Source organism: Talpa europaea (genome assembly GCF_964194135.1).
Source record: "Talpa europaea genome assembly, chromosome: 10".
NCBI lineage: Eukaryota > Metazoa > Chordata > Mammalia > Eulipotyphla > Talpidae > Talpa > Talpa europaea.
This window is the reverse complement of record NC_140077.1, coordinates 102,849,017-102,874,226: the sequence shown is the minus strand read 5'-3', so window position 1 is coordinate 102,874,226 and position 25,210 is coordinate 102,849,017. Positions and strand designations below refer to the sequence as shown.

The window sequence follows — 25,210 nt, the reverse complement described above, 5'->3', positions numbered from 1 at the left end:
ATGTTCTGCACGAAGCTAAAGGATCTCAAGATTACTGGAGACTGCCCGTTTTCCTTAATGGCACCAGGGCAGGTCCCTAAGGAGTCCTCAGAAGAAGTAGCAGGAAGCTTGGAGAGCTGTGAAGCAACTGTCCCCATCTGTCAGGACCTGCCTGAGAAGAATGCCCAAGGAAGCCTTCCTCAGAGGAAGACCAGTCGGAGCCGAGTCTATCTCCACACTTTGGCAGAGAGTATTTGCAAATTGATTTTCCCAGAGGTGAGTGCTTGCCCTTTGGAGTTTTTACTGATATTTGGAAAACTGTAAAAGAAGGTTTTGCTCTCACTTTCAAGATTATTGTAAGTGTGGACTATTCCTGGAAACATAAAGACAGGTCTTTTTTTTTTTTTTTTTTAAGAATCATTGTATTTAATCTTAAAATGCTCAAGATTCTGAATTCTTTCCAGAAGGATCCTCCATGTTAATGGACTTTATGACTTTGGGCAACTATTTAACTCCTCTTAGCCTCAGCTTCCTTATCTTAAAATGGAAAGAATAGCAGCATCTTTTCCCTAGAGTTTTAGTGAGTAATCCAGAGCCCTTGCTTGTGCCACACTGAAATGGAAATATTGGCAGAGCATCCAAAGGGACTTCTTGACCCAGAGGAAGTGAATGCTCATGATTCTGTCATGGATGACCCGACATTGCCAAAACGGAGTCTTCTATTTGGGATCCAGCTCAGCCTGACCTTGTTTCACAGCTGTCAGAGAGACCACCCAGTTGTGGCCATAACCCACATGCAAACTCAGATGACTCTCAGCTCACTATTTCTTCCCATGTTTGAAAAAATCCATAGAAAACCAGACCTTGTTTCCAAAGTGTGAATTTACCACACTTATCATTAACATTTCTGCTGCTTCTTAAGAAGCTTTCAGGATGAATCTTAAATATATATCTCGAATTAACTTTTCAGGGAATATTTACAACTTTTCTTTTCAATTTTCAGTTTGAGCGGTTGAACCTCGCTCTTCAAAGAACATTGGCAAGACATAAAATAAAAGAAAACAGGTAAATTGATCCATTTCAGTTATGTAGACCTCCTGTAAGCCTCACTAATACTGTTACTAATAGCCAACATTTACTCAAAGTATCAGTGCTTTTTGATTCATTGTGGTATGCCAGATGCTGGTCTCGTGTTTTAGCCACTACTAAACTGGAAGAAAGTGTACTTCTTTTTCACATTTTATACATCCCTTAACCTGGGTTTATATAAATGTTAAGCATCTTATAGCACATCAGGGAAAGGCAGAACTGAATATCAAGCTCCAATTTTTCATTCCATGATTTTAATGTGTTGCCATGTATGAGACTTTTAACACGCTCCCATAAGAAATAATCTCTACTCAGGGAAAATTTCTAAAATATTTAGCAACAGATAAGGCATGCTTGTTACTCCTTAGGGAAATATTTTAGTATTTTCATAACCAACTTGGTTATGCTGGTATGCTCCAACTGAATTTCAGTTCCTTTTATTCTTTTTACTTGTGTTTTGTCTTTAAAATGTTCTTTAAAAGAGCTTTCAACAGACGCTTAATAAATAAGGAAATTTCTTGAAAATTTGATTATGTAGTTCATTTTTTCAGATAGATGTTTGCACACTTACTGCTGATGGATAACTTGAGCAACATTGTTTTTGATTTACTGAAAGCTCATGAATCAATTCACTTGTAAATGATAGAATAAATAACTGAGATCAAATTGAAGTTTGACAAACCAATAATAGCATTGTCCGCAATATTTTATAAATCCATTCTTCTGTCTGTTACTTTTGAGTGAACAATCGGCTCTGTGGATTGTCTGTGCTTAATTTTCCTGGCTGACTAAGTGGCCCAGAAAGCAGGCAGCAGGCAAGGCAAGAAAGGGTCATGGATGGATCCAGAAAGAGAGAGTGTGAATCTATGATTCTGACAGAAGCTTTGTTTACAGGAGTGATATGAAGAGCATTCCAGAAAGCCTCTGACCTGAATACTCAGTCAGCTGATAAGACACCCACGAATCCCAGTAGCCTGGCTGCTATGTCTATCTGCTGAGTCCTTGGCAGCCCTGCCTACTCACAATCTCCTCTCAGGGCTTTGCGCTCTGAAATGTTTCTAAGTCAGATGCAGACATTTAGTTGGGATGTGATCCCAACAGAATATCACTTCTAAAAATCTGGAAATTAAAAAAAAATAAGCAACTCTCATTTTATTTGGAAATCTTGAAAAATCTATTACCCTACTTGCCTGATTTCCCCAAGAGCTGTTCATTCCTTTTATTTGTCTTGGTGATAATCATTCAGTTGTTGAAATAAGATAGGGATTCCTGTTTTCCATAGACCCCCTGCTGATATCCTAAAAGGTATTTCTCTGCTTTGCATTTTTTAGTTCTTGGATAAACTATTTCTGGGACTTTTTTTACCTCCATCTTCCTGTATGCAAGTCAACTGTCCTGTCTACTGCTCTCAGTGTGCCAACTGATGAACAGATCTTAACTACTTTTTGCAAAAATGAATATACTAAACAACAAACTGTCTGTAAATGAAGTTCTCGAGCCTCTCCTTTTTTTAAGTGCATGAGTTTTAGTATCATCATTATGGTATATTCTTTGAGTCGGTTGTTGGGCGCCAAATCTGTTACAGGGCAGGGAGTGGGGCACCCCAGAGCCGGCAAACCTGCCTGCTCTAAATAGATTCTGCCATCTGCCTCATCAACACAAAACATATGAGACTTTAGTGAGAAGGAACTTTAATACAATTAGTAAACAATACAGGAAAGGCAAAGGATATAGTTTCTAAATCAGACACCCAAAGTTACCCGTCCCCTTGTGGGTAAAATTCCACTCAAGCAGGATTGGCCCAGAGCAAGGCCCCAAAGCCTGCCACAAGCCTAAAGCACCTTTCAGTGGGGACCCACAGAAAAGGATCAGAAACAACCAGACAAGTCTGGAAGGAAAAGTGCAAAATCAAGATCAAGACAAAATCTGCCATTGTCACCTCCCCATGGGTCTCTCACCCACAGCTGTGTCACCCAGTCCACGACCAAAAGGCAAGCACAGTTTCTTCACATGTCTCTCAGCTCCATGTGCCTCCTCCAGATCTCCTGGCTCTCCATCCTATTTCCTTCCTTTCCAGTCTCCTCTGCAGCTTCTTCTCTCCCTGGTCAGCTCCACCCTCATTTTGGGTGGGACAAGAAGCCTGTAACCTCCCCTTTTCTGGGGGACCACCCTCTTACAATTATGGTATATTCTCTGAGTTGGTTGGAAAAAGTTTTTGCTTTATTTCATTCTATAGGATCTTTTGATTACATCATAGTGTGTGTGAATGTGTGTGTGTGTAGTGTGTGCATGTATACACATTCACTGGTGAACATGCAAGCGTTCACCTTTTTTTTTTAGTTTTGATAGTGAGCTTAGTTTGAATTGTTCTATGTTCTTTTTGGAGCAGCTAAGCTTTCTTACATCCTTATCATGGGTGCTGGGAATTGGCAGAATTAGAGCTCTCTGACCACATTTGTGCTCTTTTGTTAGAAACAAAAATAGAACTTGCACTAATGAGGGAAAAAGAGGCAAATCTGAAGATGAATTAATATAAAATACATAACAAAGAGTTTGGGGATATCTAGAGTCAAACTGTAATACCATATAATGATCCTCAACCAATTTAAATAAGAACATTATTGTACCCAGCATTTTATTTTTTTTATTTCTCCTTTATGTTTATTTTTTTTAATTTAAATAATAAATTTTATTTTTATATTCCCCATATAATTGCAAAAGCCCCATTCTGACCCCAATCCCTCCCCTCCCGCTCCCCAGCCCCCCAAAAGTGTCTCTGGTTCATAGTTTTTCGTTGATTTTGATTTTCACTTTCTTATATTCATTTTAAATAAGTATAAGCAATATACCTTAATGTGATAAAGTAGTGGATTGGGCAATTTTCCTTATTTTCTCTTTGAAACAGATATCATACTTTATGAGATCTGTTGAAAATTTTAGACTTATGCCTGTTTGTAAACTTGGCTTGTGTAATGGCAGATTGAACCACAAATAAACCTTGGATATCTTCTAATATGCTTTAGTAGTTTGGCAAATTGAATCATAATTAGTCATCATCATCAGAAATCACCAAGAAACAGTTAAGTTGCCCAACTGAAATGACCAAAACCTTCATAATTTAACATGTTCTATTGTGTTGTTTTCAACTTCTGCTCTATAGATACCAGTAGAGAAATGGAATAAAGAATATTTTTTTTCTAGGGGCCTCCCTGGTGGCGCAAGGGGTTGAGCACAGCACTTTGAAGCTGTCCTCAGCCTTTGCAGTTTGAGTTCGATCCCTGACCAGGGAGCTACCCACATGGTGCAGCAGATACTGACTCTCCCGCTGCTCCCCTCAGCAGTATATTTTGGTCTATCTGCCCATTCTGTTCCCCCCTCTGTCTCTGGTGAATCCTCTCACCTCCCAAAACTCTGGCCTGTACCCCAGCTCTTGTAATCATAAATAAATAAATGTATCTTTAAAAAAAAGATTTTTTAATACAAGGTCAAGAATAAAATTTTAATGTAATGATGTCTGAAAGTTAAATATATAGAATGAAAATTCAAAGGCAAAATATATATTTGCTTTAGGAAAAACTCGTGAATCTTAAAAGTGAAATCCATCAGTATATAGTTTTTTTTCTTTGTTGGGTTATCAGAAAATTAATTCTGAGACGATTTATTTCCAGTCCCTCTTGGCCATTTCATACTCTTGGTTCCTTGCCAGTATGAACCTTTTAGTGTAAGCCTCAGTAAAGTTAATTTAAAAGGTAATGGCTCATAAATGATGATGAGACACTCTATCTCTCATGTTGTGGGATTTTCTAACTTGGTTCTGGGTTGTGCTTGTGACTGCTTTTTTCTTATGAATGTGAACGTCAAGTGTTGCCTGTATAGAAAAGGCAATTTAAATTATTTTCCATGATTTCTGTATGTTGTAATCTGAAGTGATAACATCCCATTGCCAGTTTATAATGTATTGCAATATTTTCAGGAACTCTTTGGAAAGAGAAGACTTTGAAAAAATAATTGTTGACCAAGCAGTTGCAGCAGGTAACAAATTGCTATAGTATATGTACATTAAGAAGTAATTATATTTGTAGAACTAATATTTATCTATAAACTAATATTTTTATTTGTAGAAAATATTTACCGTAGAACTAAAATAGTTATCAATATTTCTTCTAAAATATTTATATTTATACTCTTGTCTCTTCCAATGTAAAGTGTTCAATATCATGGGTTGTTACCATAAAAGATGACTTTTTTTCCTTCCTTTCCTATATTTTATTTGCCCTAAAACATCTCCTCTCCTATTTGCTGAGAAGCAGAAAAGGCTGTATGGGGAACTGACTAATAGACATTTACGTGCTATGTTGTTGACTTTAACTGTTTCTTGATGCACAAAAAGTCTACTCAAAGTGAAATAGAGAATTTTTTTATTTGGTAATAAGAGAGGAGAGAGAATAAAAATAAGAATTTTTTTCAAAAACTGCAAGCTATTCTAGCAAAAGGATTAATAGTGTTCTCATATTAATAACTAATTCAGCAGAGAAAGTAGATGAATAACTTTGTTACATTATCTTTTTCAAATTTTGAGTATATGGACCAACAAGTTAGATCTTTGGTTGCTGCTGCTGATGGTGGCAGTGATGATAACTTATACTGAGCCCCTTCCTAGGAGTCAGGCTCTATCTAAATACCATCCCCACACATTGGAAGTGCACAGTGAAGGGGGCACTGATTTTTTTTCCTATGACCCAAGTGAGAAAATTTGGAACAAAGTTTCAAGAATAAAGGAAGGGAAGGAGAAGTTGGAGAAGGTAAATAAAATACTCCACACAAATATTCGTTCGGGTAACATTAAACAACGAAATTATTTTGCTTAAAAATGATGTCATGCACTGTCTACAAAAAAGTGACAAAATCGAATTTCACAGCCAATGGTTTTAAATTAATTTGTGTGTCTGATGCTTATATTGCAGGAGGTCCTGGAGGGGAGAGGGTAGTCTTTTGTCAATGTACTACACCAAAGCTTTTTTGAAAACAGACTTGATCCTGGAAGTCCAATTGTTCTTGTAAAGTTAAGTTTAAGGGAGATAAAAACTTCTGCTTTTTTTTTAATTAACTGAGTTGGGATTTTTATGTGGAGTCGTCAGAACTTAAGACACTAATCTTTGTAGCTCATTTGAATATAGGTGGCTAATTTGGTTGGTACTTTTTGTACCAGCTATAGAGGAAACTGAATAATCAAATTAAACAATGTTAAAAATAGCAGTAACAGAACAACATGAGCAGGATGGTGCATTTGATGTGGCAGAAGATCTATTTTGTGCTTTCAGGAGTTCCAGTGGAGAACGTCAAAGAATCTCTCGGTGAAGAGCTTTTTAAAATATGTTATGAGGAAGATGAACACATCCTAGGGGTGGTTGGAGGAACCCTCAAAGATTTTTTAAACAGCTTCAGCACCCTTCTGAAGCAGAGTAGCCACTGCCAAGAAGCAGAAAAGAGAGGCCGGCTTGAGGATGCATCCATTTTGTGTCTGGATAAGGATCAGGATTTCTTAAACGTTTATTATTTCTTTCCTAAGAAAATCACGTCCCTGATTCTCCCAGGCATCATTAAGGCAGCTGCTCACATATTGTATGAAACTGAAGTGCAAGTGTCAATAATACCCTCCTGCTTCCCTAGCGACTGCAGTGAGTTTGTTAATGAGCCTTGTTTGTTGTACTCCGTTCACATCAAAAGCACCAAGCCCTCGCTGTCCCCTGGCAAGCCCCAGTCCTCACTGGTGATCCCTGCTTCTCTCTTCTGTAAGACCTTTCCATTCCACTTCATGTTTGACAAAGATATGATAATCTTGCAATTTGGCAATGGCATTCGAAGGCTCATGAGCAGGAGAGACCTTCAAGGAAAGCCTCATTTTGAAGAGTACTTTGAAATTCTGACCCCCAAGATCAGCCAAACCTTTAGTGGCATCATGACGATGTTGAATATGCAATTTGTGGTCCGAGTGAGAAGATGGGACAACTCGGTGAAGAAATCTTCACGGGTAAGGAATGTGTAGTATTTGGAATATGAGATAGAGTCTATCATACTTTGGGTTTAGAAACATAAAAACAAAAATATATGCGTACCACTTCAAATATTTAGGGAAACATGTTTAAAATTCTAATATAATTTTAATGTTGAATAAATGTAAAAATATAATTTTCTGTGATATACTTCCACTTGCTTATTTACTTCACAAATAGTCATTGAATATAGTCGATCATTAAAAATCCTTTTAGAGTATTTTGTAACTGAATTAGGTAAATTATATAAAGATATGTAGTCAGTCATCAAATAGCTGACTTAATTAGAATAATAGGTAGTATTGTTCTACAATGAAGAAAGAATAACTACTTGTTTCTTTAAGGAGACCATTATAATGGATTTCTCATCAATATCTAATAGACATGGAAAATCAATAACTTGTTGGATTAACCGTGACAGAATGTGTTTGGGGGAATATTCTGTCATTTCAGGGTAGAGAACTTTGGTGATTATTTAGCCTTTGGAAAGTTTACTAAATCATAGTTGATAGTACAAACAAAGCTAATATAGAAGCTGTGATGCACTGAATGTTTAGACACATTATTGTCAGACCCACTGTTTGTTCCCCAAAATGAAACCAGCTTTATTATTCCTTGGGATAAAGATAATCTAGCTAGATGTTTTTAAAGTAGATAATACTTAAAACTTTCAAAATGCAAATAATCAGGGCCTCCCCTGGTGACACAGCGGTTGAGCACTGGGCTGCGAAGCTGCCTATAGCCTCTGCAGCGCCCGTTTGATCCCTGGCCGCTGGCAAGGGTCCCACATGGTGCACAGACCTTTTCTGCCGCGCCCACTGCTCCCCTCAGCTGTGTATTTCGTCGGTCTGCCTGCTCTGCTCCCCGCTCTGGCTCTGGTGAATTCTCTCACCCTCCCTTCTGACTGTACCCAGTGCTTGTATAAATAAATAAATAAATCTTTAAAAAAAATCTTTTAAAAATATGCAAATAATCAAAACCACTAGTTACACACTTTTTTAAATAGCAGTGAAATTACTATCAATAATTTTATTTTAAATACTCTGGGCATCCTTCTGTGACACTAGCTACAGGTCTGTTTCACTTTTCAAAGGCTTGTGGTGTCCCATTATGTGTTTGTCCTCTGCTTTATTTAATCAGACCCTTTTTGAAGGATGTGTGCTTTTGAGGTTGTGCTGTAGTGAACATGAGGACACATCTGTCCTCTTCCTGCAAGTGAATCTTGTGATTCCAGATAATCACGTAAGGTCTCACTTCTCCTGAGTCTTCCTTGGTACAGTCATTCCTGGCAGCTGCTGTTATAGAAGCAGCACAGTAACAAACTCATCAGCTTGCCATGTAGGAAGAAAGCACTGAAGCAAGGGTTTGGGGCACTGTTCATTGAAAATCATGATTTCCGTGTAGACTGTAGTCCACTATATTCTTCAGATCTCTATGGGTTTTAGAACTCAAACTGGAACTGTAAGAGAGCACATTGCTCTTTGTCAGCAGGTAGAGAAAATTGAGCTCAAATACAAAGGGATTATCTCTATATCTACCTCCTCTTCCCTTCTTATGGCTCAAAAAGATATTGGCAACTTAATGAACGGCAACACTTGTTTGTCTTTGCTCCACAGGTTATGGACCTCAAAGGCCAAATGATCTACATTGTGGAATCCAGCGCCATCTTGTTCTTAGGATCACCCTGTGTGGACAGATTGGAAGATTTCACAGGGCGAGGGCTCTATCTCTCAGACATCCCGATCCACAATGCCCTGAGGGATGTGGTCTTAATAGGGGAACAAGCCAGGGCCCAAGATGGCCTGAAGAAGAGGTTGGGCAAGCTGAAGGCCACCCTCGAGCAAGCCCACCAAGCCCTGGAGGAGGAGAAGAAGAAGACCGTTGATCTCCTGTGCTCTATCTTCCCCTGCGAGGTCGCGCAGCAGCTGTGGCAAGGGCAAGCTGTGCAAGCCAAGAAGTTCAGCAATGTCACCATGCTTTTCTCAGACATCGTTGGGTTCACAGCTATCTGCTCGCAGTGCTCACCCCTGCAGGTCATCACCATGCTCAATGCGCTCTACACGCGCTTTGACCAGCAGTGCGGAGAGCTGGATGTCTACAAGGTAGGGATGGAGCAGGGCCGTGGCCCTCCCCAAGCAAAAGGCATGGACCACTAGGACCTGAGTAATAGCATGAAGGAAAGGCTTTCTCTAGGGCCCTGCAAGGCTCATCTTGGAGCAGGCAAGACGTTAGCCATGGCAGGGGGAGGGACGGTGTCTCCAGAAATAGCTCTGGATCTGCTCAGAGGCAAAGATTGTCATTCCTTGAAAGAATGTCCACAGTGTCTTATAGAATGGGGTGGAGGGGTGATGGGCTACATGGAGGGTGGGGTTTAGCAACCATGGAAAGGCAAAAGTCAAAAGTCAATGAACTGGGGACATCTGACCATGAAAATCGACGTGAATTATGAAGCATGAAATACTTCAAAATGTAACATATACAGGGCAAGTTTGCCCTTGGTGTCGTAGGTAAAAGTAACAGAACATGAGTGTTATATAAATTGTCTTTACATAGATTAATTCAGTATAGAGATAGCCTGATAGTTTTCATAGCTGGTTAACAGAAATCCTAGCCACTACTTAAGGCTTTACTATGGAGAGCAAGGGCAGAGGCATCTGAATCATGGGGGCCTGTCTTCAATTCTTGCTCTCTACCTTACTTTTCAAGCTGAGGAAGTTAAATAATCATCCTCATTTCTAAAACAGGGAGCAGTACCCATCTGCAGAGTTCATAGCATGAATAATTATATCCCATAATTTTCATAAACAGTGCTATGTTAAATATTATGGTAAATAATATCTGTTCTTTATTAGACAATAGTGCCCATGATGTAGCAGGTGACATTTCAGACCCTGGGGATGCACAGTGGTTGTACCATATAAAAAGTTATTTATTTTGTTTATTGAAGTAATGTTGATATATAACTTTGTATAATTTAGGATTATAGGTTCACACCTCCACACATGTAATTTATCACAACACACCACAACCAAAGCACCCACAATCCACTTGAACCTCCTCCCTCCTTTTTGTGCTCCTCCATCCTCCACTCCCCCAGCCCTTTCACCCCCCACCCCCAACCTCCACCTCTTCCCTACCCTCTGGTAGCCTCAGTTCTAGTCCAGTTTCTAGGGTTTGTTTTGTTTTGGTTTTGTCTGCTCCTTTGTAATCAACTATTTTAAGAAATATTATCAATAATATTTTATATAATGAACAATAACTTATCAATAAGAGAACTAATGAAGTGATTTCACATTCTGCCTATTACTTTAAAATTTCAAACATTTTTGTTTGCCTTTTTTCAGATATTCACATTAAGGAAAAAAACATGTTTCTCATTGATAGGGCTTGAATCATCTCTTAATCTGCCACACAGCAATCTGGTATTTTAGAGCTTAATCCGACATGAAATAAATCAGCTACTAAGTAGGAAACCATCATTACTTATGGGAATGCGTAAGCCCCTGCTTTGTTCCAATCTAGATGCCTGAAGTAAAACCTTCCTTTTTAAATTTTCTAACAGGAAATTCCAGACAGAGCTAAGATTCCCTTGGGAAAAAAGAGGGCCATGTAATATGACAGATAAAATAATTGGCTTCAGTTAAACTTGATGGCCTCTTGTGGAATTTACTATATTTACTTGTAGATAGTTTCCATCCTGAGCGTGTCTCCTCTTTCAGAATTATGAGCGGGAAGTCCTGCGTGTCTTTGCCAGCCACTGTGACTGCTTTGAAGAGACAGGAGTCACGTACTCACAATCTCTGCTTCTCCCCAAGAATGGATGCCCCAGAGGCCCTGGTTAATCCAATGCATTTCCAGCCAGACCCTTCCATACCACCCTTACTTCCGCTTTCTCTTCACTTCTGACTGTGCTTGAAAATACCTGAGGAAGCTGTAAATAATCAGGAAGGGGCATAACCATGGGATACACTGGAAATAGAGGGAAGGTATAAGCATTGCTGCTGGAGTGTGACACCTTCCAAGGCAGGGTCAAGCTTATTTACTCCAAGCCTATTTATTAGCTCCTGAGCACACCGGGGATTTCATTTCACCTTCTGTCTTTGAGTCTCTTACTTATTTTTCCATTTGTTTCCATTTTCATTTATTCATACTTTTGGCAGATCTTTACTGGTCATCCAACATTTGCCAACATGGGTGGGCAAAATCCTATGATAATTATGTGTTCATATGTAGGGGGAGAAAATGCCAGATTTGCCTAGGACATGACAGATGGCTGACTGCACTCCCACCCAGCCAGGTGCCATTGCAGGCCAGAGAATAGGCACTGGCACCAACTGGGAGTGAGGGCACCACCTCCCAGGGGGAGTGACAGTCCAGGTAGTAACATTTATTGAACACCTGTGATGCATTAGCTACCAGGTGAAGCACGTCATGCACTCATTGCTGAGGGAAACTTCTAGAAGCACTGCCACCTCGTTTCTTCATTGTCGAATAATGATGGAATATATTGAACACACATCCCAGGCACTGGCGATATAAGCGTTAGTGAAATAAACTTAGAGGACTTGTATTCTACTGGGGGGAAAAAGGACCATAAACCAATAAGTAAATGTATAGTGCTCCAGTTGGTGCAGTATTCTGGAGGAAAGGAAAACCTTTTATTTATTATTTATTTTATTTATTATAAAACAGGTAGAGGGTAAAGGGCAAGGCATGATTGCTATTTTATGGATAGTGGTCAGGACTAGCTTCTTAGAAGGTGACATTTTAGCAGATCCCCAAGGATACAAAGGACAGGCCAAGTGATTATTTGCAGGAAGATTCGAAGTATGACTTTGAGTAGAAAGCGTGAGCATATCTGTGGGATTGGAACAAAGCAAACAAGAGAGAAAGCAAGGAAATAATGTCAGGAATTAGTAGACAGGTCAAGAACACTGAGGGCATTGAAGGCTTCAGCATTCAGCCTGTGTGAAATGGGGAATCCCTGCAAGGTTGTCTTCTTTTCTTCCATGCTTTCTCCTCACCCTCCCGCCACATCTGAGGCTTTGCATTGGAAGGGTGATGTGATCTGACAAGTCACAGTAAATATTTAGAGGAGAAAAGTGCAACTAACTATTAACATTTCATGGATTTAAAGTAACTATTAGTGGGGCCTCCCTGCTGGCATGAGGGGTTAAGACACAACCTGTGAAGCTGTCCCCAACCTCTGCAGCCATGAGTTCGATACCCTTCAGGCCACGGAGCAATCCACATGGTGCAGCAGACCTATCCTGACTCGCCTGCTGCTCCCCTCAGCAGTGTATTTCAGTCAGTCTGCCTGTTCTGCTCCCCACTCTGTCTCTGGTGAATCCTCTCATCCCCCACACCTCTGACCTATATCGCAGCTCTTGTATGCATAAATAAATCTTTTTTAAAAAAAAGTAACTGTTAGCTTTCTACAGTCAGCATCACAGACAGATACACTCACCTGTGGCCACAGCAATAACCATGACATGATACGTGGAATCTGTATAGCTTGATTTGTGGTAGCCTCCAGGCACCACTGTCCCATTGTCCCTCCTGAGCTGACATCCTGGGTTCTACACTATGTGGTTAACACCCATGTAGACACTCAGAGTAGCCATGAGGATCCCCAAAGTCCTTCTGAAAATCGTAATATCTTAGTTTTTCCATTTCATGTTCTCACATAAAATTCATACCATATTGGTTGATTGGTGAATGTGCTAAACACTAAATTTTATGCTGAGAGAATGTAAAATCACTAAGCCCTGATGTAAGGTCTCCAAACTTGTGCTATTCCTGAAAGGGAAAGCCATTTATGAGAGGATCAGGTTTACTCTGGCTCCCCACAGAGCATGAACACTGCTATACATTGTGTGCTGTGAGTATTCCTGAGCTTTCACTTTTAATATAGAGGGTGTATTGTGTGCAGGTGGAGACCATAGGTGATGCATACTGTGTGGCAGGGGGACTGCACAGAGAAAGTGACACCCACGCTGTCCAGATAGCGCTGATGGCCCTGAAGATGATGGAGCTCTCTGGTGAAGTCATGTCTCCCCATGGAGAACCTATCAAGGTAAGGCAGCTGTATGTCGCCCAGGAGATCTCAGGAGAGGATGTGCTTACTACCTGTTATCCAAAGAATGGTATATTATTGGGGTTTCATTGCAGAGAGAAAAATCTCTAACTTGTTTAGCAGGACGTCGGAGTATTAAAAGTCTTACACTGAGAGGATTGAAGAAGCCATCTAGTAGTTGAGCTCCAGAAAATGGCTCCCAAAACTACACTTCAGAACTGTTGCTTTTTCTATATCTAGAGGCTGACACCACAAGAAGTCGGGAAATGCTTTGCCCAAAAGCTGCTGTCTCTGTCACTGACTACAGTGCAGAGCAGCGCCTACTGTAATTTGAATCTGCAACATGGTGATCCCATTTCAGGACGCTCGCAAAATGAGCGACTGGAACTGAGCTCCCTGTTCAGGTTAACATAGAAGACCCAGAGGCCTCTGCGGTTGTTTTGCCCTTGGAGGCACCAGAAGTGCAATCATGGCAGGAATCCTGACTTCCAAAGCTCATGCAAATGTGTGTGATTCACCAAAACTAAATGCATCTAGAAATGCCAAGAGAGAATGAAATATGTAATTTTTTGTTTCCCAGAGACTGCAGGGGAGGACATTGCACTAGGGTGAATGTTGACTACTAACCCACTAATGTTTTCCAAGGCACATCACGTTCCAAAACTTCGAGATGAGCCAGATACCAGAATAATGCCTTGCAGAAGAGAAAATAAATTAACATATTAGGCATTGGTTTTTGAGACAGAACATGAATAGACACTTGAATCATCCCACTTGTAGTGAATCTACTGTTTAATTTTTCTAAAGCAGTCCTCAATAGGTCTTCAGAAATCGACCTTTGAATAAATACAAAATCCTATTTGGTATGTTATAAAACATACCAAAAGAAAAAATATGTAAAAAAGCAAAACTATAACATCTCAAAATTATCCTTGGTTCTTTTCAATCTTAATAGAAGCCATATGTCTAAGTCTTCTCAGCTATTTTCTAAGTCAACTATTGTTCCAGTTACAAATTGTTGTTGACACACTTCCCTAATTTTAGTGGCATAAAACCACAAACCTTTTATTATGCCAGTGTTCTGTGCTTCAGGAATTTGGGTGAAGCATAACAAGGATGCATTATCTTTGTTCTACACTATCTGGGACATGAGCTGGAATTGTTGAATGACTGAGGGCATTGTAATGGTTGGGATTGCACCACTGGGAGCAAGAGGACCATTCCAAGATGGCTGCCTCTCATATGTGCCTGGATCCTTGTGGGGTACTACTGGAAGGTTGGGCTCCACTGGGGCTGCCATAGTGTTCCTGCACAGTAGCCTCTCGGCAGTGACACTTCTCACATAGAAGCCCATGTGCCAGTGGCCCATGTCCTTTTTGGACCCAACCTTAGAAGTCACACAGGGACATTTCCATTCTATTTATTGGTCAAAACAATCATAAGCCTGTACAGGGGAAGGCCGCTTTAGACCCCATGTCTCCACAGGAAGGGTGTGAAATAATTAGTGATTATATTTTAAAAGCACCACAGCATCTAACTTTTCCAAACTTAATTTCTATTATTACTTCTTCTTGAATAGGAGAATTATGCCTCTCTCACTCTCTATAGTACTTATAGCATCAAATTAAATCCTCAAAATACATGAAGTAACAATAGAACTAGTTATTTCCAAATAAGTGAATTTTGTAATTAAGATGCTGATGTTTGTGGCAGGGGGATTGAGTGGGATGACTCCTTCATTTGTAGAAATGTAGATTGGTTTCATAAATGGAAGAATTATTTATAGGTAGTTTCAGAGATAATCACCTGGGTAGTACCATTTTAGCTTTAATGACCTGTAAAGTGAGAATTAACCACCTTTTTATTTGTACTAACTTACGGTCCTGGAAAAGACCCAATGACCTTCAGACCCACCCATGAAGTATCACAGATGTAGGAGTGAGGAGTATTTTTATAGAGAGAGAATATGAATGTATTAGAAGGAGCGTATTGGGACTTAAACATTGTCTCACTTCATCTGTGAAACAGCATTATGAAGAGGAACCACATTCACTGATGGATGAGGGGCTGTCATGGGTCACAAGTCAGAGTCAAGTCTATCTGGCTTCAAAAACTTTTACCACTTCTTACCCTGCTATCCCAATCCCATGGAATCAAAATGAAAAAACAGGAAATATTCCCTTATTTTTCTTTATATGCTTTTTTTATACTCTTTTTTATACTTTTTTTATACCTTTTTTTATACTCTTTTCCTCCAAATTGTCATGTATACCAGTCATGTAGTCCCTTATTCTGACTGATTTCCTCACTAACATGTACCAACCCAGACTTAGAAGCTGCAGGCAGCTAATGGCAGAAACCAGAGCACTGAAAGCAGAAAGGAAAGTCAGTGACCGTGGGCAAACTTCTGGTGTCCCTCCTTTCCTGGCTCCGGGAGTTTGTGATGAAAAATGCTCTCTGGGCCTCCCCTGGTGGCGCAGGCGGTTGAACGCAGCGCTGTGAGGCTATCCGCAGCCTCTGCAGCGCGGGTTCGATCCCGGCCAGTGAGAATCCCACATGATGAAGCAGACTTCTGCTGTCTCGCCCGCTGCTCCCCTCAGCAGTGTATTTCAGTCAACCTGCCTGTTCTGTCCCCTGCTGTCTCTGGTGAACCCTCTCACCCTCTCATGCATCTGGACTGTACCCCAGTTCTTGTATAAATAAAATTAATTAATTAATTAATTAAAAAAAATGTCCTCTGTGACAGTGATCACCAAACAGAGGAGTCTCCAGCAGGTTTCTGTTCAGAGCACTATAGGAATCTTAAACTTTGGATCATTTTATTGCTCATGAAGATGTAAATTCTATCCATCATCACATAATCATCTCTTTTACACAGTTACCATTCATCCCTTCACTGGTGATCTGGTGATCACTAGTTGGTCATAGAGTCTAAAAGTTTTTGTTTTATTTAGTTTATTCTCAGGCTTGTGTTTGAAAAGACCCCTGGTGAGAAAGTTTCTGAGAATGAGCTCCAAGAGCTGGAGAAGGGAGAGCAGGCAGGGTGATGTTCCCTTACCTGCCTTGCTTGAACTTTTTTCAGGAGGCTGCATTTATATATTGACTATGAACTTGGAAAGTAAAAACTCTGTGTTAGATTTACCATAGAAAAAGCTGGAATGGCTGAGTGCACAGAAACTGGTTGAACCAGAAGAGTGTCGGAAGAGAGCCAATACCTTCTCAGCATTAACGCTACAGTAGTTGCTGGCATTTACAGGCAGCAATAGTCTTTTCTCAGCATTTCTTGTTTGTTTACATTGTTCATTTGTGATATGTGCAAAACCATATTCTAAAGGAGGATAATCACATATGATTTTCGTTGATACAAGTGAAACTGTGACAAAGAAGGGACTTTAAAATTAACCCAATCCTGCATTTTACAGATGAAGAAATAAGGGAAATAAAGAGACTGGCAGAAAGACTGCCACTTATCAGAAGAGTTCGGTTCAGAATGCAAACCTCCTGACTTATAATACTGTGCTTTTGCTGGAAAATTTTGCAAAATGCATGGTTTGACATTGTATGAGCAAATGATTCTGGAAAGTTATTGGCTGATAACTGAAATGACTTATAAAATGAGGCAGAATCAAAGTCTTCTGAATTCTAAGTTGCATCTAAGTTGCTGAGTACTGGCCTTTGTTTAAAATGCATTATTTAATATTTTTTAAATCATCAGTTGTATATAGAACTTGAAAATAATGAACTTGATGTCTGATTTCCATTGACAGTGTCCCTACTTTAACTTCTTGTTGCAGCAGTAATTTAAAAATCTGTGTACCTCTAAGGTCCTTAAGTTTTCATATCTTCTGGAAGACCCCAGTTTAAAATATTGTCTCAGTGGCTCTCCAGATCATTGATTCCTTTCTGAATGACTAAACTCTTCCCCAGTGGCTCTCCAGATCATTGATTCCTTTCTGAATGACTAAACTCTTCCCCAAAATACCCCAAACTGCCTCTTCTATCTGTGGTCCAACACGGTTCCGCACTGGTCCATGTGCTCTCCACTGAAGTGTGTGCACTGTAGCCCCTGTTACCCAGGGCTAAGCTACTCCAGCTTTCAGCTTCCTTTGTCATTTTCTGCTTAAATATTACAACTTTCTTCCTCTAATTGTTAGTCATTTGAATAGCAGAGGCAGTATTTGGCATAAAGGTCTTTCAAAGCAACATACCTAGAAGCCCACATTCCTTTTCCTGAGGGTTCTCTTTGCTCCTCTCTGACAGCTTTTTGGGAAAAAGCTCCTGAAAATTCTGTCTGTCTCATTTGATGGATAGAACAGGTTCACATAAACAGCCCACAGACTGTTTCAGATATTGAAGATAAGCAAAATAAAGATGATTTATGTCATACACTATGGCGGAGTAGGGGACATCTCTCCCTACTCCCCTGGGTTCATCTCTGGTTGGTCGAATTATCCAATTAACATCAGGCTGATTTGTAGAAGGAAAAAAATCAAAATTAAATTTTGTGCAGACAGAGAGTCCACCTCCACCAGGCACAGAGAACAAGACATAAAATCAGAGTATATATTCTGAGTTTAAAAACTGGACAGGGACCTGGAGCATCACAGATAAGGTGGGAAGAAAGTAATTCACATGACAAGGAGCAGATGCTCTGTCATTAGATGTTGACCTGCCATATAAATATAAATAGACTATTCAAAGAGAAAGATTACTTCTGTAATAACCCTAATTCTGAGTTGGGTCTCCAAGTTACATTCTCTCAGGTAGTTGAGCGTTGTCAAATTTCCTACAGGGCCTTGCTTGATTGATTTCATCTGGAGGGAGTCTGCATGCCAGAATGATAGAGCTGGGGAGGCCTGCTCAGACATACTGGGGAGGTCTGTCTTTCCACACAGAAGCCAGTCAGTGGAGAGCAGTTCCGAGGTGGGACTGATCCTGGCTCGTCATTTCCAATTGAATGTGAGGAGCAGCAGGACATTGGCTGGAGGGCTTGAGGCAGGAGGAGTGCTGAGTGCAGAGTGGGGGAGAAATAATTTAGACTGGGCATTCCCGCCACGCTGACAAGTGGGAGGTGTGTTACCAGGGACTAGGGACATTATGTCACTTTGTGTTTCAGATGCGAATCGGGTTGCATTCGGGCTCTGTTTTTGCTGGAGTAGTCGGTGTTAAAATGCCCCGTTACTGCCTTTTTGGGAACAACGTCACCTTGGCTAACAAATTTGAGTCCTGCAGTGTCCCACGGAAAATCAATGTCAGCCCAACAACGTACAGGTACCGACTGCATGTACCAATTATTTTTATGTATGTGCAATTGTCATTTTTCTCCCATTGTTGTGTCATTCTCCATGACTTTTCGGTTTTTGGTTAAGATAACCATAAAAGAAAAAGAAAAAGCAATAACTTTTATTACCCCCACTTTAACCTATTTAAGCTACTCATTAGCTTCATGAGAATGGTTCTTCTGAGATTTGTAGCACAGCTATAATTTGACTCCTTGATGCATATCCCGTCTTCTCAAAGCATGTATTAATGTTCTGCACGCCTTGACAGGTATTTTGATATTACCAGTATACTGCAGTGCATCCTGGCACTAACTACCCAGGATTAGCACAGAATCCACACATTTTCAGGGTACTGTCCCCAGCAAAGACTTCCCTTAACTTAGATGCCAGCTGTGTATAAATGTTACCTCGTTTCAAAAATCAAACTGTGACTTCCCAGACTCTAGAACTATGAGAAATAAATGTCTGTTGTCTATAACCTAAAAATAAGTAAAAGTCAAATTGTGATGGATGCCCTTAAATAACAACAAAAAAGTTTTCCAGTACTATATGGTAGCTACCGTCCACCAAGCAAGTTAACTCTTTACTCTAAGAGACAGCTATTTCATAGCACTTCTTTCTCCTTGAAGCTCCAACAACTTTTCCTTTCCCTTCATCACTTGATATTTCCCAGCATAAAGGGCTGAGCCTGTCTCTACACCACCTTCGTGCTGCAGATCTGTTGGCATAGCTACCCCAGGGCACTTGCCTCCCCTCTGTCTCTGGGAAGAGCTGCCCTGCTCATTTGATATCATCCCTTCCAGTTTTGCTCTCAGCACTTTTTCCTCTCACTTTCTCAAAAATGTTTATTCTGAAAATGATCACATTCTCTCTATGCTCAATTTCTGTGATGGAATGATTTTTTTGCTTCCAACTCTGTTTCAGCAACCTGCCCCTATCTCTGCTGCCCCTTCCAGAAAAAATTCCTTCCCAGGGATGTGCATTCTCACTGTCTCTACTGTTTTGCCTCCTTCTCAAGTTTAGCTCACTCAGCAGTATTGTCCCATGCATCCCCCTGAGGTGGGTTTTATAAGGGTCATTCTTATTCCATTGAAGACATGGCTAGTTCCTTCTTCTTCCATAGAACAGCTTGAACACTTCTTCCTTCAAACATGTTCTTTAGGTTTGAGGGGCCACGTACTCACCTGGTATGCTCATTTCCCCCGGCTACACTTTCTCATTGTCTTTCCTCGGTGCTCTTTCCCTGCTAAGCCTTTGAACATTCTAGAGCCCAAAGCTCTACCCCTTAGTCTCATCTGTGTCTGAACCTTTTTGACTCACCTTCTTTGCCTCCGACCTGTCCTCTCATTCTTCAATCAGCTACAGACTCACATCCCACTTTGCATTTCCAGTAGGTGATTAAATTAGGTGACATATTGAAATCAAATAATCCTATTAGAAGTGATTCTTCTCCTCACCCACACTCCCCACTACTCTGTTCCATTTCCCATGCGGAAAACTTGCTGAATCTCCTTAAAATGCCGCTGCCATCTGCACATCATCACATTATAAACCTCAGCACCATCATCCCTTTCTCCCCTCATGGCCATCTCATCTGCCTACAAATTATGTTCTGAATATAGCTTTTCTCACCTCCTTCGATACCACACCCCAAGTGGAGCCTCCTTTCTCACACCTCACCCTAGTACCGTCCTCACTTTTTTCTCCTCTTCCTTGCTCCCCTGCACACTTCCTCCCCACCAGCCCTCCTCCATGCAAGAGCCAGATTGTCTTTCTAAAGCATAAATCACATCGTGTCCTTCCTGCATTAAACCTCCTCCACTGGTTTCCCAGAGAAACCAGAATAAAGTTTAAACTTGTTATCCAGACTAAAATGTCCCCTCTGATCCGTGTCCTGCCAGTGTCTGCCATCCCCTTTTCTGCTACTTTCTCCTTCATTCACTGTCTCCTGCCAGCCTAAGCTTGCTTTGGACAGAGAGCCAAGGAAGCAAATGACATTGAGAGTTAAATGAGTTCAGCACAATTGGAAAAGTAGTAACAAAATATAAAATTTGATAGAACAGATGAACTTAAGAAGAAAATCTATTTTAAGTACTAGCATACTAAGTAGAGTGTCCCCATGTCTAATTAAATTTCATTTTAGTCCTGCTAACCTAGAATTCATAAAATTTTTATTGAGAGAGCTAAATGTAATCTCATCTTATTAGAACTTTTTTCATTTATATAAAACTTCACATATATACTATTTTCACTTCCATAGAAATTCTCTTTCATCATTTCTTACCATCGTCGTTTCACAATAATATTTACAAAATTGATGAATTGATAAATGGACTTGTTTTATTTCTTTCAACATAGGAAACCTTATTCTGTAACATTTTTATGCATTGTTTTGGCTATAGTTAAACTTTGGACTATTTTGCTTTCCTTACATTGCTGAAGTTGCACTACTATATAGATTATATAGCTTATATCATTGCAAAAATATTTCACAGTCATTTTCCCTAATGAAGAAAATACATTATTTGGTAGAATTTTCTTATTATTGTGAATTGATTTTTATGCAAAGACATTGTTAACATCATCAGACACATTTTGCTAAGCATACCAAAAATAGCTGTTTTTTAAATATTCTTTTTTTTAATTAATAAATTTTATTTTTATATTCCCCATACAATTGCAATCCCCCCATTCTGACCCCAATCCCTCCCCTCCCGCCCCCCACCCCCTAAAAAGTGTCTCTGGTTCATAGTTTTTGTTGATTTTGATTTTCACTTTCTTATAGTTATTCATTTTCCTGGTCCCTTATTTAAGTTTTCTAGATCCCTGCTATGAGTGAGACCATCCGGTATTTTTCTTTTTCTTTTTGGCTTATTTCACTGAGCATGATCCCTTCCAGCGTCATCCATGTTGCTGCAAATTGCATGTGTTTATCTTTTTTGAATGCTGAGTAATATTCCATGGTATATATGTACCACATCTTCTTGATCCAGTCATCTATTTTTGGGCATTTGGGCTGTTTCCAAAGCTTAGCTATTGTAAACAGTGCTGCTATAAACATAGGGGTGCAGGTGTTCTTTGGAATTGATGTTTCTGTGTTCTTTGGGTAAATACCTAGGAGTGGAATTGCTGGATCCTGTGGAAGCTCTATGTTTAGTAGGTCCAGAAATCTCCACACAGCTCTCCATAGTGGTTGGACCAGTTTGCACTCCCACCAACAGTGCAGAAGAGTTCCTTTTTCTCCACAACCTCGCCAACATTTGTTGTTGCTAGTTTTTTTAATATGTGCCATTCTCACTGGTGTAAGATGGTATCTCATGGTAGTTTTGATTTGCATTTCCCTAATTGCAAGTGATGTTGAACATTTTTTCATATGCCTGTTGGCCATTCGCATTTCCTCTTCAGAGAAGTTTCTTTTTAGTTCCTCTGTCCATTTTTTGACTGGATTATTTTCTTTGTTGTTGTTGAGTCTCATCAGCTCTTTGCAGATTTTTGTGATCAGTCCTTATCATTAGAACATTTATTTAACTATGTTTCCTTTTCTTGAGTAGAGAAACATTTGTGTCATTATTAAATTTTAATATTAACATTCTTATTTTAATTTCCCCAGATTACTCAAAGACTGCCCTGGCTTTGTGTTCACCCCTCGCTCCAGGGAGGAACTTCCACCCAACTTCCCCAGCGAAATTCCTGGAATCTGTCATTTTCTGGAAGCTTATCACCAAGGAACAACATCAAAACCGTGTTTCCAGAAGAAAGATGTTGAAGATGGCAATGCCGATTTTTTAGGCAAAGCTTCAGGAATAGATTAGCAGAACATTTAGCTGATTATTAGTTTTTGGGGTTTGACTCCTTTGAGCTTGTGTGGAACTTCCAAAAGCACTTTAGGCTTGCAGACAGCTAAAGAGCAGTATTAAAATTTCAGGAGCTCAGTCACAATCTACTTTTCTTCCACTTAACATGACAAAATGTGTTCACTTCAGTACTTAGGTGAAAAAAAATGAAAGAAACCTCAAAATGTGACTTTTGGGGACCACTTTTGTTAAATAATGATCACTCACTCCCTATTGCAAAGTTTAGCACCTGTATATAGACCAGGAATTGTAGCCTGATGGAGTCACCTGCCTTCTCGTGCCCTGGTAGAATGCCTTGGCTATGAAAGTGTATTTGTGATAGTCTTGCCTTAAAAAAGCTTTTGAGTAGAAATTACTGTCTTTGATACCATCAGCTCTTTTAACCTTTCCACTCTTCGGTTTATTACATTTCTTCATTAAACTGTTAGCATACGACCATAAAATAGAATAAGTTTTTCTGTTGCACTTTTTAAGAGAAAATAAGCAGTTATGGGTTAGATGCAATATAAGTATGAAATAATTCTGTAAATATCGAAGATTATTTTATAAAAATATTCTACTGAACGTAACATGTCATGACAATAAATATACTACTTTTTGTTTGACATTGTTTTATTCTACACATGGTAAAAACTATTTTCATTCATATTAGCAATTGAATTCTTATCCATTCATTTTCATGTCATAATATTTAGGATAAAAGAGGCTTTTAGCCTGTATTAAAATGTAGTAATATCATTACAATTTCATTTAACTAGAAGCAATGTGTGAATAAAGTAAGGTCCAGGGAACACACCATGAAGTACAGAAGTCAAACATTTACATGCACACAGCCACACACCCACATACACATGCTCATGTGTACTCACACTCACATACACAGTGAGATCCATTTTTGTCAGCAGACATCCTCTTTGCCATGCTCAACCATGTAAAGTTCCTATCAGAACGTCTTCATTCAGAAGCGGAAAATAAGACTTTCTTTTCGCTGATACTTCTTTTTAAAAATATTTGTGTTGAACAATTTGATGAGTGTATGTAGGCTAAGTTTTTTGTCTTTAGTACACATCTGTGGTTTTTTTTTTTAATTCTAGTTCAAACATTTCAATGGCATTTTTAAAATGGAATGTTAGTATTGATGAAGAAAATTGTAATTTCATTATGTAAATTCCCAAGCATTATTCTGGAGCTTGTACTTTTATTTTTAATGATACTTTAAGATCTCTGGTGAACAAAATAATGTACAGAATTTTGTTTGGGATAAGGATTTGCCTTTAAAAATTAGAGCTCAACTTCAAAGTAAGAAAAAAGAGGACTTGATAGTTTTTAAATCAGTATTAGCAGATCCCTAGAGGCACCTAAATTTCATTGGGGTTATAAGAAGTAACTCAGTTTAAATTTCTTAACTTTTACGTTAAGTCCCTAGCTAAACTCATGGTAACCTCAGGAATAAAAAAATCATAATTAATCGATCTCTAATCTCCACAGGCTTCTACTGTAGATATTATAATAATTCTCCTTACTAAATGATACTCCACTGTAAAGACTGAATATATCTCAGTCATTACTAGTGTTAGTTTTGGGGTATAACATAGGCCCGGGAAAGTATAGTTATAGTCTCACAATTATATGAGGTTAATAAAAGCATTTGAAAGGAAAATAAAAACACATTTTTTCTTTCAGGAAGGGAACCCTTATTATAAGGAAAATAATAGAAATTTTAAAAATGTAAACAGTATAAAATAATATTTCTTTATCAAATAATAAGTAGACCCCAAATTTGTAGTAATTTCTGTTCTAAAGGTTTGTAAATTAAAATTTGAGGTATATTTGTCTGCATACATGCACACACACACACACACACACACAGAACCACTGGAGAAAAATAAAAGCATTCTGAGTAAAAGTTATACTACTCCTGCAACTTTTCCATAAATTTTACATTTTATATAAATGAAAAGTTAGTTAAAAAGTATATTTTCTCAGAAAAATTAAATTATCTGTTGTAGATTCCCAGACCAGCCTACTAAGATTCATCAAGTAAGTTATGGAATAACTTGTGAACCTGATGCAAGAAAAACATACACCATGGTAGGGTGCATTCAAAACCCACAAACCTGATGCTAAAAATGTTGAGGAAACCTTTTTCATTCCTTCTCTTACCCACCGTGGATGGTAGCAATTAGGGAGACATTTTCAGATCCAAGCCACTGATGGCAGCCAGGGTAGAGATCCTAGAGAGTAAGTTGTCAAAGAAAGTTAAGGGCCAAAGCAGGAACTGAGGATGAAGAAAAGAATGGACGCAGTTGTGTGACAAGGTGGGGGCTCTTGTTGCCAGTCTAAGTATCCTGCATATAACGTGCATTTCATGTCTGCTTCTCAATTAGCATGTTTCTCCTGAGAATTCTGGAACTGATCCTTCTGTTCAGGTTTAATTGTTGCCATTCATGCCTCTTGTCCCCTTGTTTTATGTGTAGTAAATAAATTTTCTCTCTATGCGGTTTTCTCAAGCAAACCTAGAGTTCCACTGAAGCTTTTTGAAGATGTTTGCATCAAAAAGCAAAGGGAAATAGAGAGCTAAAATGTATCTTCCCATTTTGCCTTATCTTTGTTTCCCTCCAGACTTTGCAAGAAAATGCAGTGTGAATTTAGATACCAATAGAGTCATTTACCCATTTTCATTTATTTATTCATCAACTATTTACTGATTTCAATGTGCCATGAATAATGCTGTTTTTAGAATTCAAAGATAAAGAATTGTTTTAGGATTCAAAGAAAGGAAAATGAAAGGTGAACATAAGAAATAATTACAAAATTCTATGGAAGCACAAAGTAAGATACTCCGTGCTTGGAGACATGGAGAAGTTGGAGTCTTAG

At 39.2% G+C, this 25,210-nt stretch overlaps 1 protein-coding gene across 3 annotated transcripts; it reads left to right on the top strand.

Moving 5' to 3' along the window:
* On the top strand, nucleotides 1-22,400 carry GUCY1A1 (guanylate cyclase 1 soluble subunit alpha 1; the record flags this gene model as incomplete). 3 transcript variants are annotated; one of them, XM_084245153.1, is made up of 8 exons in its annotated part: nucleotides 1-255; nucleotides 983-1,044; nucleotides 5,042-5,100; nucleotides 6,897-7,099; nucleotides 8,738-9,223; nucleotides 13,054-13,197; nucleotides 18,314-18,468; nucleotides 22,090-22,400. In XM_084245153.1, the coding sequence occupies 8 exons, from the start codon at nucleotides 1-3 to the stop codon at nucleotides 22,289-22,291; spliced, it is 1,566 nt and encodes a 521-aa protein (XP_084101279.1). In that variant the 3' UTR covers nucleotides 22,292-22,400. The 3 variants fall into 3 exon arrangements, with proteins under 3 accessions (XP_084101279.1, XP_084101277.1, XP_084101278.1); XM_084245151.1 differs by having other exon boundaries at nucleotides 6,390-7,099; XM_084245152.1 differs by lacking the exon at nucleotides 18,314-18,468 and having other exon boundaries at nucleotides 6,390-7,099; nucleotides 22,090-22,354.
* Between the last annotated feature and the right edge of the window lie 2,810 nt (nucleotides 22,401-25,210).